The sequence below is a fragment of the Mytilus trossulus genome, chromosome 10, assembly GCF_036588685.1.
Source record: "Mytilus trossulus isolate FHL-02 chromosome 10, PNRI_Mtr1.1.1.hap1, whole genome shotgun sequence".
In the NCBI taxonomy this organism is placed as follows: Eukaryota; Metazoa; Mollusca; class Bivalvia; order Mytilida; family Mytilidae; genus Mytilus; species Mytilus trossulus.
In genome coordinates this window covers 8,417,409-8,430,497 of record NC_086382.1, presented here as the reverse complement: position 1 = coordinate 8,430,497, position 13,089 = coordinate 8,417,409, and the positions used below count along the sequence as shown (strand labels likewise).

The window sequence follows — 13,089 nt, the reverse complement described above, 5'->3', positions numbered from 1 at the left end:
GGAACTAATGTCATAGAATTGTAATAGAAAGTGCACTGTTGACGCTGGGGTCGATCCAGCCATATTCAAACGGGGATTCCAATCCAAGATAAAAGCCCTATTCAAAAGCATTGATCGACAAGAAAAGGGGTGTTTTAACCCCCGGTACAGCCCGTAATCTTTCACTGCGACGTTGTTTATTTCAACACAAAGTCTATACGCAAATCTATTCAATTGAATGTTCGGGATAAAAAATTCAGTAGGGTAATGTAGCAGGCGAAAAGAAATTAAAAAAAAATCACAATCTATTTAATTCGGCAATGCAACAGTTTTCGGATACAAAGTTGTAATCGTGCATAACAAAAACGACACCAATATTAAAATTTCAAATGAAACAGTTTGTAGAGTATCCTTTCAGTGATTTTTTTTTGCTGGTTTTCGTATAATAACCATTGCATTAAAAGTCCCCTAATTCGAGTGGAAAGTCTATTGCTTCTGCTTATAATATATATCATACATCTACCTACACCTTCTACTTGTCTTCAAATATTCGGCTTTTAGCGGTCCTTATGATAAATCCAGAAAAGCGGCGCTTTTTTTATGTTATATATAGAAGACAACTTTTTCTATTTTGTATCTATATGTTCTGTTTGTTTTTGTATTTTGAGATGACCCCTTGTTTTTGTCACCTGTAATCGTAAGTCTAAAGTGTAATCCTAGGTATAGACCGAGTTTCCGCAAATGTCTACTAGTCCTTTGTTAATTTATGTATGATTGTCATTTGCTTAGTTTCTTTGTTACCTATTCTGACGTCTCACCATTCCCTTAACCCCATTGAAATCAACCACTGACTTAATATGTCCAAATCCCGAAAGCTATAGTATAATAGTTGTTTTATCTGCTGTTCTAAAATCATGAAGTCGATTTCTTTTTTCGAATCGTTTTACATTCTGTCATCATTTATCCTATTTCTAGAACATGACATCGTATTAAGTTTAAGAAGTTATGATGTGTTCTAAAATATACAAATATAGCTGTTCAAAATTTACAGCATTCTTCTTAATTAAAATAGCTAAATAACTAAAACAAATAGTAAAATTGAACATACAGGAAAAAGAGACATATGAGTGTGTTCCTTTTTATTGACATTGTTAATCATATATACAAATATTCATGATGAGAGATATATGATGAGACGTGGGTCTTTATTTCTGAATTCTGTATGCCATTGTTTTCTATTCTTGGTTGGATTTGCCCATATTCCTAATATTTGTGTAGTAGCACACAATTATTCTGGGTTTTTTTGGGGTTTTTTTTTTTTTTAATTTTGTCAATCATTCATTTATCGGTACAATCCAGACCCACATACGTAGTTTTGCATAATGTAAATACAAAAGACGATTTATTTCTTTTAGTTCAAAATTATTTATATATACTTAATATACAAATAATTTCGAGAATATAATCAATATTTAAATAAGGCTACTCATTTCAATTCATATAAGAATGCGTTATTATATTGATTTGCCACCAACAATGTATTGGTAGATGTGTCATAGTGCAGAACCTGTGGTCCCTTCAGTCCATCTTCACGTGATAAAAGTTGTCTACAGCGTTTTCCATCAGGAGAGATGACGACTATATTGTGAGTATATTGTCCCGCTACAAACACGTTACCATCACTGTCTACAGAGATACCGACTGGATACTCCAAAACACTCTTATCACAGAAGGTCCAAAGAATATAACCATGGTAATCACAACATGTTACACTGTGATCGTTACAGTTTGTGTAGAGCAGTTTGTCACCGAATGTTGCAACGTACGAACAGTGCGTAATTTTGTTATTGCTAACATTGGTAATGGATTCATCACTCAGACTGATCATCTTCAGTCCTTTCTCCCTGGCACAATAAATCAAATGTCCGTCTTTGTATACTACTCCACCAGTGTTTGAATTTACTCTTATTGATTTTTTCAGTTTTTGCTTCTTTAAGTCAATTATATTTATCGTATTTGAATCGTCGGTTGTCACAGCAAGAGAATCATCACCAATGAATACTGCATCACCCGTTTCATCAATATAATTTATTTTAAAATCTTCCGAACCGTCAGAATTAAATATGCTTATCTTTTGGGGGGTATTGCAGGAGAATATCATCCTTTCATCTCGCAGCTTATAACAACCAGTGACATTTGTCAATTTTGTTCTGATGCGTTTCTGTAATGTCAAAGCCAGATTATCGATATTTCTGGCTGGAAGAGCTACCATAATCTGGGCTTGTCTTTCCTTCTGTTTCTGAATAAACAAATCACATCGAACAGATCTGATACTAATTTCTGCAAACTTCGAATTGTTCTCTGTGATTTGTTGTAAAGACTTGTTAAGTTGGCATGAAATATTAACCTGATTAGTGATGACACTTTCAGTAATTGACTGTATGCTTTTTTTTTTTACCTTTAAATCCTTTTCGATATGTTTAATGGCCAAGAAGGTTTGAAGGTCGGATGCATGCTGTTTAAAATTACCAATGTTTGTTTGGTATTCTGCTATCTCTGTTTCCTTAGCTTTTAAAGTAGTCAGTAACTTTTGTAGGTTCTCGCTTTGGGTTTGTTCAGCTCTCATTAATTCTTTCATTGCTTCATCTTGAAGTTTATCTAGATGATTGGTTAACTTTATTCTTGTTTGTTTGATTTCTGCTTCGATTTCTCCTCTCTCAATTTCCAGTGATTTTAAGTTGTATTCTCGGTTAGTACGTATTCGCCTTACATTCTCTGCAAGTTCTTATATAGTTTGTTCAATATCATAAAAGGCATTTGATGTTTTGACGTTTGTTATGATTTCATTGATATCAGTTAAATCTGTGCAGTCGTTATACATTTTCACACATTTCTTGCAGCAGGGGCAGTCGTTTTTTTTTGCAAAAAAGTTCATATTTTTCTTAATGTATTTTGCAGAACTGGGCGATTTGGAGAATTTCTGACGGTAACTTCCGGTATTCGGCGATAGAAACTGTTTCGTGGTTTCTTGATGCCTTTGAAATACTTTGATGTTCGTTGCAATCTCCGCATAGTCCTTCATCACATTCGGAACACCATACTTCTGATGGCTTGGTAATCTGACAAAAATCACAGATACCACAATTACTCCAATTACTGGCCATGTTCCTGAAAATATACTGCTTAAACTAGTATAGTATATTGTATTATCGTATGCTTTAATTATCCTTGCATGTGTATCCAGATTTACTTACCCTCCCAAAGCACCTGGTATCGACCCCCTGCACGGCTTTTAGGGAGGTTCGTATTGCTCAGTCGTTAGTTGTCTATATTGTTTGAATATTGTTGCTGGTATTTTAGCCTTTTCTGTTTTGAATGGCGTTGTCAGTTTATTTTTACTTGAATGCACCCTTAATTATCTTTCGCATCTTATTTGCAATAGTTTTTATGAAATAATTTCTTCAGTGTAAGTTTAAAACTATAAGGTGACTCATAATGCAACTAAACCAAGGTATGAGGAAAAACTGTCCGAGGAGATCCAATAAGAACATTAATCAATAGTTATCAAAAGTACCAGGATTATAATTTAGTACGCCAGACGCGCGTTTCGTCTTCATAAGACTCATCAGTGACGCTCATATCAAAATATTTATAAAACCAAACTAGTACAAAGTTGAAGAGCAATGAGGATCTAAAATTCCCAAAAAATTGTGCCATATACAGCTAAGGAAATCTATGCCTGGGATATGAAAATCCTTAATTTTTTGAAAAATTAAAAGTTTTTTAAAGTTAAAATGTAAACAGGAAACTTATAAAAATGACCACATTATTGATATTCATGTCATCACCGAATCGTGACTAATGGGCTGGTGATACCCTCGGGGACGAAACGTCCACCAGCAGTGGCATCGACCCAGTGGTGTAAATAGTTATCAAAAGTAGTCAAAAGAGTCAAAAAGAAACCTTCCAAGTTAGGGTGAAGGTTGGCTCCTATTGAAAGAGGGACAAAAGATACCAAAGGGACAGTAAAACTCATAAATCTAAAACAAACTGACAACGCCATGGCTAAAAATGAAAAAGACAAACAGAAAAACAATAGTACACATGACACAACATAGAAAAATAAAGAATAAACAACACGAACCCCACAAAAAACTAGGGGTGATCTCAGGTGCTCCGGAAGGGTAAGCAGATGCTGCTCCACATGTGGCACCCGTCGTGTTTCTTATGTGATTACAAATCCGGTAGGTCACATTCATGATAGGGAAGGGGATTGTAGTTACGACGTAAGGAACATATCCGATATCATTTGTGAAACGGTAATTCCATAACGGTCAACCAACTCGTGATGGCGTCCGTAAAATTTACGAAGGGATGACTTCAACTTAACCATTTGGAACTCTTGGTTTAATAGCTTCCTTGCGAGCAGTAACTTTCTATCAAATTAATCATGATAAGAAATACAAGCACGGGAATATCGTATCAATTGGGAGATATGTAACCCGTATGCAGGTGCTGCTGGAATGTTGCTACTTAGAAATGGAAAGTTCACAATTGGAAAGCTGAAATCATCTCTTTTGTCGTAAAGTTAAAACAATTAAGTTCGCTGCATTTGTTTGCACATGACCTGAACCAGGAACCTGCTGATAAGGGGTTGTCGTTTGTTTATGTGGTTCAGATATTGGGTATTGAAAAATGTGTACAGAGCACAACTGCATATCCCTTGAGAAATGACAATGACATCATTGTTCCTTTTTGTAGATTATCTCTTACTATGTATAAAAAATCTTTTATACCATCAACTATTAACCTATGGAATTATACCGATTTGTCCCTTCGAAAATCAGACTCTATATCTATGTTTAAAGGCCAATCAAAAAGGTTAAATACCACAAATAAAGATGTACCTAAGCACTATCTATATGGACCGAGAAAACTTAATATGATTCTAACACAGTTCAGATGCTACTCATCTTTCTTGAACTATGACTTGTTTAGAGTCAATATAATTGCTGATCCAAATGCTTTTGTGGATGAAACATTGAGACTGTATACCATTTCCTTTTCGACTGCTCTTTAAAAATACACCAGAGAGAAATCCTGATGAATAATCTAAGATGGCTACTGATGACCTTATCCTAAATGTTAAGTTACTTACATCCAGTAATCCTAATCTCTCGTATGAACAAAACGGGAACATATTCAAACACGTATTCGAATTTATCAAAAGGTCTGAGAGATTTCTTGTTATGTAGAAATTGTATTTACGGTACATCCACGTCATCATTATCATCATCATCATCGTTTTCAATGCTTACATTTATTTCTGTTTCATTTTTTTTATTGATAGACTCGTAAATATAGTTTATTTTGGTGTTGCATGCTCATATTAATATTGTATTGTAAATTATTGTCATTCGGAGCGGACTTCATAAGTATGGCTTAGTTGTGTCCAATCCATTTTACTTTGAGTAAATAAAATATCTTTAAACTAAATGAAAAATATAATTGAAATTATCTGAAATTAATTACAATTTTTAAAGTAAAGCTATGTAATGTGTAATTGGGCATATTTTCAATTACATGTTATTGAAAGTAATGCATTACATTGCCTTTTTGCTTGTTAATTGTGAAGTATTTTTCAATTACTTTGAATTACTTTTGAATAATTGCATAAAATGGAAAATTAAAACATTTTGTCTCTTCAACTGTCATATTCCTGACTTGTTATAGGCATTTTCGAATGTAGAAAATGGTAAATCGAACCTGGTTTAAAATCGCTAAACCTCTCACTTGTACGAAAAACGATTCATATTTAATGATATTAATAATAATGCGTGAACAAAACAAACAGACATAAAAGGTAAAAATGACAGAAATAAAAGTTAAAAAGTATAATTCGGGAGGTCACACTCGTGAAAAGGGAACAGGATTTTAGTAACGACATAATGAACATATCCGATATCATCTTTATAACAGATTTCCATAACGGTCAACCAACTCGTGATGGCGTCAGTAAAATTCTTCATTTCAGCTTCCCAATATTTCAGTATTTCACTGAAATCATCTCTTTTGTCGTAAAGTTTTGTTTTCAACTGACCCTCATAGTTCATTTCTAGATATAAATCCTAATCAAAAAGGCAAAATCAAGATTTCAAACACACCAAACGAAGGGATAACAACTGTCACATTCCTGACTTGATACAGGCATGCATTTCCTATGTAGAAAATGATAGATCCAACCTGGTTTAAACGTCTCATTTGTACGACAGCCTCATCAAATTCCGTTATAGTTGAAACGATGCGTGAACAAAACAGACTTAAAAAATAAAATAGTCAAAATATGGATACAGCAGTTATCACTTTGTTACAATTTTAAAAGAAACAATTTATAAAAAAGCACAAAAACATCTATCAAATTAAAAACACATGCATTGCTTCATGTGTCTAACGTCAGAAAATGTATACGTCAAATAGGGAGAAATTTTATAATTTCACAGGGGGTATGTTGGCATGCAGAGTTAAAAAATGAAAAGTATGTTACACTTAATTTCAGAAATAGAACGATATTTAAAATTGTCCAGAAGTTCTTTAGAATTTGTAAGAACCAACAAATGATTAATACCATTTTTCTCGATTAAAATAATTTGGGCGTTTGTGGATCAAAGTTTTTTTTTAAAAGTATTTGAAATGTAATTAATTATATTTCAATGTAATAATTATATTGCAATGTAATTAATTATTTCATATTTCAATGTAATTGTAATGTTATTAATTACATTTGAAATTCAATGTTATTGTGATAAAATCAATAACAGTTAAAAATCAATGTAATTGGAATGTAATTAATCACTTTGGCATGTAATTGACCCCAGGTCTGTTGTGGTTCATAAGTGTTTCTCGTTTTTCATATAGATTATAGACCGTTAGTTTTCTTGTTTGAATTGTTTTGCACTAGTAATTTTGGAGCCCTTTATAGCTTGCTGTTCGGTGCGAACCAAGGCTCCATGTTGAAGGCCGTTTTTCTTACCTGATACTTGTATAACATATTGTTACTTGGGTGGAGAATTGTCGATTTTATACTAAAACCACATCTTCTTATCACAATTATGAAAACAAGATAAACAATATAAAGCATTTAACCATCGTTATCGCGAACTGATTAAAGACACAAATACGTGCTATTTTTGTTGTCATTTACATTTTATGTACATATTGCATTTGAAAACCCATACAAGAAGAAGTACATATATTGATTAAAAACCAATTCTTCAGAGAACAATTGAATGTCTTTCCACCTCGATGAATGAAGTTTAAAAAAACGATGTTGGAAAATGTTACTCCTTGTAAATGTAATTTGTTACATCAAACTGATATAAGAAAAATAAGATGATAGGTACTTTTTCATAAGATTAGTCTGAAATAGTCTTCTTGCGGTTAAAATATGGTCATTTCCGGTTGACCTGATAAATGATGAAGTGTCTACAACAAAGTACAGGAGACTTAATTGTTTAATAATGAATCAGTATTAATTTTTAGCAAAGGTCAAAATCTAGAACGTCAAATTGACCTTTAATCTTGACCTCACTTTCAAAGTGATCTGAAAGAACCCAGGTCATCACTTAATTGTGAGCTTGTTTAGTAATACTGATTTCAAATACATAAGGGAAGAACACTCCTATAAGAGTTGACCAAAGCACTTTGACTTAAATGGGTTGAAGTTACACCTTATTGTGAACAGTTATTTGGCAAACACATCAAAAAAGATAATTGTTATGGTATCTTCTGAATAAAAATATTAAGCAACATTAAAAATTTAGAACATCAAAAAGCTTTAGGCCTCTATGACTTATAATGTATGATTTTGTTCAACAAATCACCTTTGTTAAATTTTCAAATGAAAATAACCCTCTTAAGATGTCTTCCAATAACACCAGTTTAACTTAACAAAAATTCTTAAGAGCAAACGAACAATTTGGTGAAAACAGTTTGATAAAATCGTTAACGGTTTCAGTGAAATAAAGATAACAAGAACAATGTGACGTGGGAAGACAACTCTTGTTATCCACGAAAAGTGGAAAGACCTAATTACACGTTTTGTAATTTAAAAATACAATATCGATTAATGAATATGAAAAAGCTAATTATCTGATAAGCAACGAAAGTTTTGTTGCTTTCAAGTTTGAATCAAAACTGAGACTTTTGTCTGATTTTATTTTCATCTAAATTGAGTATAAATGGAAGGGAGTACTATAAATATATGACTTTTTTTTACTATACTAAAACGAAGGACTGATATGGTTAAACAGACGATGTAGAAATAATTACAAGTATATAAAAAGCTAAGTCTATATATGAAATATGTTTTGATATTTCTTACCAATATTATTCTGTTAACCAAAGAAATCATAAGTTTACTTACCACCAATATTAACAAACCATTTTACAGACAACGAAGGTAAACAGTCATGTGATATCACTATTCAAAGTTCAGGACAATCACCGTACTTTAAGTGTATTATGTGTAAAACCAACAAATCATAATTCAAAAATAGTCGAAAAAAAAGTCCTTTGAATTTGAAAGTTGTAAATAGTTATTAAAGGTACCAAGATTATAATTTTATACGCAAGACGCGCGTTTTGTTCACATAACACTCATGTGTGACGCTCGGTTAGAAAATATTATAAGGCCAAACAAGTACAAAGTAAAATAAATCCTAAATTTCATTGCAGTAAAAAAAAATCGAAATAATAAATTAACATATATCGTAAGTATTTTTAAAAAAAAAAAGCACCATAGTTTTGTTATATGGTGTTCCTATCGAATATTTTGGAAACTAGAGGCTATATGAGCTTGTACACATGAAAAAAATTTGTCTTCAGTACTAGAACATTTGGACAGGATTAAACTTGACTCATGCAACAAAGATAAATCTGCAAAATATATATAATTAGTATGATTTATATGTGAAAACAATGGGAGACCTTGAATTATAAAATAAGAACATACTCCGGGTTGACTTTAAATAAAGGCAACAGTAACATAAATTTATAGTCAAGACAGTAAATCACATATAGGGATTACGTTGAGTTGCTTCAATTCATGTATTGTTTAACGTTTTATTGGATTTCACCATAATACATACACATTTCATTTGCATCAAGCGTTTTTTGTAGTGTATGACTGAGACATGCCCTAACTAGAAAGCCGTGTGAACTATAAACTTGTGCCACTTGTGGAGCAGGATCTACTTACCATTTCGGAGCACCTGAGATCATCCCCAGTATTTGGTGGGGTTCGTGTTGCTAAGTCTTTAGTTTTCTATATTGTGTCTTGTGTGATGTTGTTTGTCTTTTTGTCTCTTTAGTTTGTGTGCCATGGCGTTGTCGGTTTATTTTAATCTATGAGTTTGACTGTCCCTCTGACATATTTCGCCCCTCAAGTATTAGCCAAGTAAGTAAATCAAATGACATAAACATGTCTCCGGTAAAGCTAAGTCTCAACAAATAAGTTAATCAAAAACATATTTTAATCTTATTTTGGATCCTCAATGCTCTTCAACTTTGTACTTGTTTGGTTTTATAAATATTTTGATTTGAGCGTCACTGATGAGTCTTGCGTACTAAATTATAATCCTGGTACCTTTGATAACTTTTTGCAAAAGAAACAAACTTTCAACATAACAAACAACACACAAATGATTATAGCAAAAACACGAATCGTAAAGTGATATTTCAGTGCAGTATTCTCGATTTCCTGATATACCGGTAAACTCTTTCTCGACCGTGCAAGGGCTGTATAACCAGTCAAGGTCTTTAAAAACTTCCATCCTCATCATCTCTTTCCGATACTTATCTGATAAATTAACGTTATCTGACAAATTAACGTACATTTTCCGTAAAAATCGCGTATTAGGACAAATCACACTGTGTAACTAATAGTACATTTTTTTCTTTTAAAATTCAGATACAGTCCGGGTTCAAGTTTGTTTTAGACTTGAGACACATAAAGCGCCCAATTGTGAACACTTAGAGCACCCAATAATGTAGTACTAAGAGCGTAACACTTTTAGCGGCCAATGATGTACTACTTAGAGCTCCCAAGGGTATTGCACTTAGATCGCTCACTAGTGTAACATTTATAGCGCACAGTTACATGTATTTAACATTTAGAGTGCCAAATGTGTAACAATTACAGCACCGAATAAGGCGCAATATTGTAGGCATAAAATTCTGTATTTCTAGAAAAAACACTACTATTGTACAAAAGATTTTTTTTCTTCAAAAATAAACACATACAAATACCAAAGGACTGGTTTAAAAGTCTGCGAATTACTGTAACAGTTTTACCCTTTCTATTTCGATTAGTCGTTTTTAAGTGTTAAAATTCCTAATCAGCAACGAAGTGCTTTAAGTCGGAGAGACTTCATATCTTAAATTTACATTTTGAGTCGACAATAAGTGCAATGACATTATTGAGAGATAAATGGTGTCAGTGAACTTAAGTTAAGGATATATGTGTCCGTTTATTACTAAACTTGTCTATGATTAAACAGATTATATCTGTATCCTGGTGTTTTGAATAAGGATAAGCTGCTATGTATGTATATCTATAAACTTTCATTGTGACCAGTTGCTTTAATCAAAATGTAAGTACATCCGAAAATTCAAGTCATTTTAAACTATTTTTTTACGAAAAGGAATCGTCAAAAAGCAGTGCAATACACCATTTTAAGTTACATGCAGTCTTGAATACAAGATATTCTATCTCTTTCTTTTTATTCATATAAAAATATGAAGACGTGGTATGATTGACAATAAGACAAATATCTTCAAGAGACCAAATGAAGTGAATGTATTTTATATAATTTAGCTGATCTGTAATATTCCATCTTCATGCCTTATATATCATGTACTGTGTTACGACGCTAGATAAAAACTGACGAGAAAAGGTAAAACCCGACCACCGAAAGCTTGATTTTTATCGATGTAACGTGGTCGAGTGGTCTAGCGCGCCGGGCATAGTGCAAGGCGATTTGGTGCCACGCCGATATCTCAGTAGCATGAGTTCAAATCCCGGCCAGGAAAGAACAAAAATTTGCTTCCGCAAAATTTACAGATCTAACATTGTTGGTCTGTTATTTAGACGAATTAATATACATAATGTGTTTTAAGCCTTATATCACCATCACTGGTAATGCAATGGATAAAATCTGTCGTAGAGTTGTCACTGGTTCAGACGTACTTATAATATAATTATTTTCTGTGAGTGTATCCTACATTAATTTGTAAGATCCTCTACGATAGATAATTTAGCTGACTCTGTAATATTCCATCTTCATACCTTATATATCATGTACTGTGTTACGACGCTAGATAAAAACTGACTAGGAAAGATAACACCCGGCCACTGAAAGGTTGATTTTTATCGAGCCTAGGTGGTCGAGTGGTCTAACGCGCCGGGCATAGTGCAAGGCGATTTGGTGCCACGATATCTCAGTAGCATATGTTCGAATCCCGGACAGGGAAGAACAAAAATTGCTTCCGCAAAATTTACAGATTTAACATTGTTGGGCTGTTATTTAGACGAATTATATATACGTATATATATATTTATAGGTATGTAACTATTATACTTTATAAATTTAGGTCACGGCACAGCCTTCAGCAATGGGCAATGTTGACTGCTGTATCCCTATTTTTTACATTTTAACCTATTGTGTCTGTTTGTTTTGTTCACGCATCGTTGACAAAATAATGGAATTTGATGCGACTGTCATACAAGTGAAAGGTTTAGCTAGCTATAAAACCAGGTTCAATCCACCATTTTCTACATAAGAAAATGCCTGTACCAAGTCAGGAATATGATAGTTGGTATCCATTCGTTCGATGTGTTTGAGCTTTTGATTTTTCCATTTGATTGTGGACTTTCCTTTTTGGATTTTCCTCGGAGTTCAGTATTTTTGTGATTTTACTTTTTCATTGATATATATTCATGATTTGTTTATACATAATTGACTTATTTCAGTATGACATCATCACTGCTTATTGTCCTGATAATTCTAGTCAACGGATTGCAAAGCAATCAATTTGAGCTCAATAACAAAGACGATTTAACTAAGCAAGAAAGTAGCTTGAACATCGAACAGAACTCTGAATCAACAGACATTATCATCAAACTACAACCAGATGGTACTGAAGAAGATATCCAAGATATTCTGTCTAGATATCCTAAATTCAAACTGTCAAAACAGGTAAGGCGAAAATATAACGTGAATAGCTAAGAATGAATTGTTTGAAAAGTAGCTAAGTTCCTTTAACTTGGTATACCTCATTTAAATGTTGGTCGGATTTGCTGGTATAATAATTCTGGTATGAATAGAAAATCAAATGCAATTATATTTTTTTCTCTTAGAAGTGGTTAATGAAATACGACCAATGGCCATCGTTCGGTATAAATTTCTGTACGATGACATCGCGTTTGTGTAATACGACCATTGGCCATCGTTCTGTATAAAACAAGCGCGATGACATCGGGTTTGTATAATACGACCATTGGCAATCGTTCTGTATAAAACAAGCGCGATGACATCGGGTTTGTATAATACGACCAATGGCCATCGTCCTGTATATTGCCATGCGCGATGACATCGGGTTTGTGTAATACGACCAATGATCACCATTTTATATACAGCCATGCGCGATGACATCGGGTTTGTGTAATACGACCAATGATCACCATTTTATATACAGCCATGCGCGATGACATCGGGTTTGTGTAATACGACCAATGATCACCATTTTATATACAGCCATGCGCGATGAGATCGGGTTTGTGTAATACGACCAATGATCACCATTTTATATACAGCCATGCGCGATGACATCGGGTTTGTGTAATACGACCAATGCTCACCATTTTATATACAGCCATGCGCGATGACATCGATATCAGTCACGGTTGTATAGGATTTATCAAACCCTAACAGAAAAAAACCACATGATTCAATTATATTCTAATTTTTTTTTCAAGATCATCCACCGTATCAACTCTCAACCAATAGAATACCACGCGCAGATCTCTCAGAATTATATTATTGTTTTTGTTTT

The 13,089-nt window shown here is 33.2% G+C and overlaps 2 protein-coding genes across 2 annotated transcripts in view; one reads left to right on the top strand and one right to left on the bottom strand.

Moving 5' to 3' along the window:
* Positions 1-1,465: 1,465 nt before the first annotated feature.
* LOC134687657 (uncharacterized) lies at positions 1,466-3,143 on the bottom strand. The gene is made up of 2 exons (XM_063548116.1): positions 3,026-3,143; positions 1,466-2,754 (listed from the first exon to the last, which is right to left on the bottom strand). Exons 1-2 carry the CDS (start codon positions 3,141-3,143, stop codon positions 1,466-1,468), a joined length of 1,407 nt encoding a protein of 468 aa, XP_063404186.1.
* A 7,399-nt stretch (positions 3,144-10,542) lies between these two features.
* Positions 10,543-13,089, top strand: part of LOC134686809 (furin-like protease kpc-1) — a 32,519-nt gene continuing 29,972 nt past the window's right edge. The window contains exons 1-2 of the mRNA XM_063546610.1: positions 10,543-10,628; positions 12,008-12,233. Of these exons, the coding sequence (XP_063402680.1) occupies positions 12,009-12,233 (225 nt within the window). The 5' untranslated portion in view covers positions 10,543-10,628; position 12,008. The remainder of the gene's footprint in view (positions 10,629-12,007; positions 12,234-13,089) is intronic.

Coding starts and splice junctions, on each gene's coding strand:
- LOC134687657 (XM_063548116.1), bottom strand. CDS start 3,143: ATGGCCAGTAATTGGAGTAATTGTGGTATCTGTGATTTTTGTCAGATT. Junction 2,755..3,025: donor AGATTGCAACGAACATCAAA/GTATTTCAAAGG, acceptor AAGAACTTGCAG/AGAATGTAAGGCGAATACGT.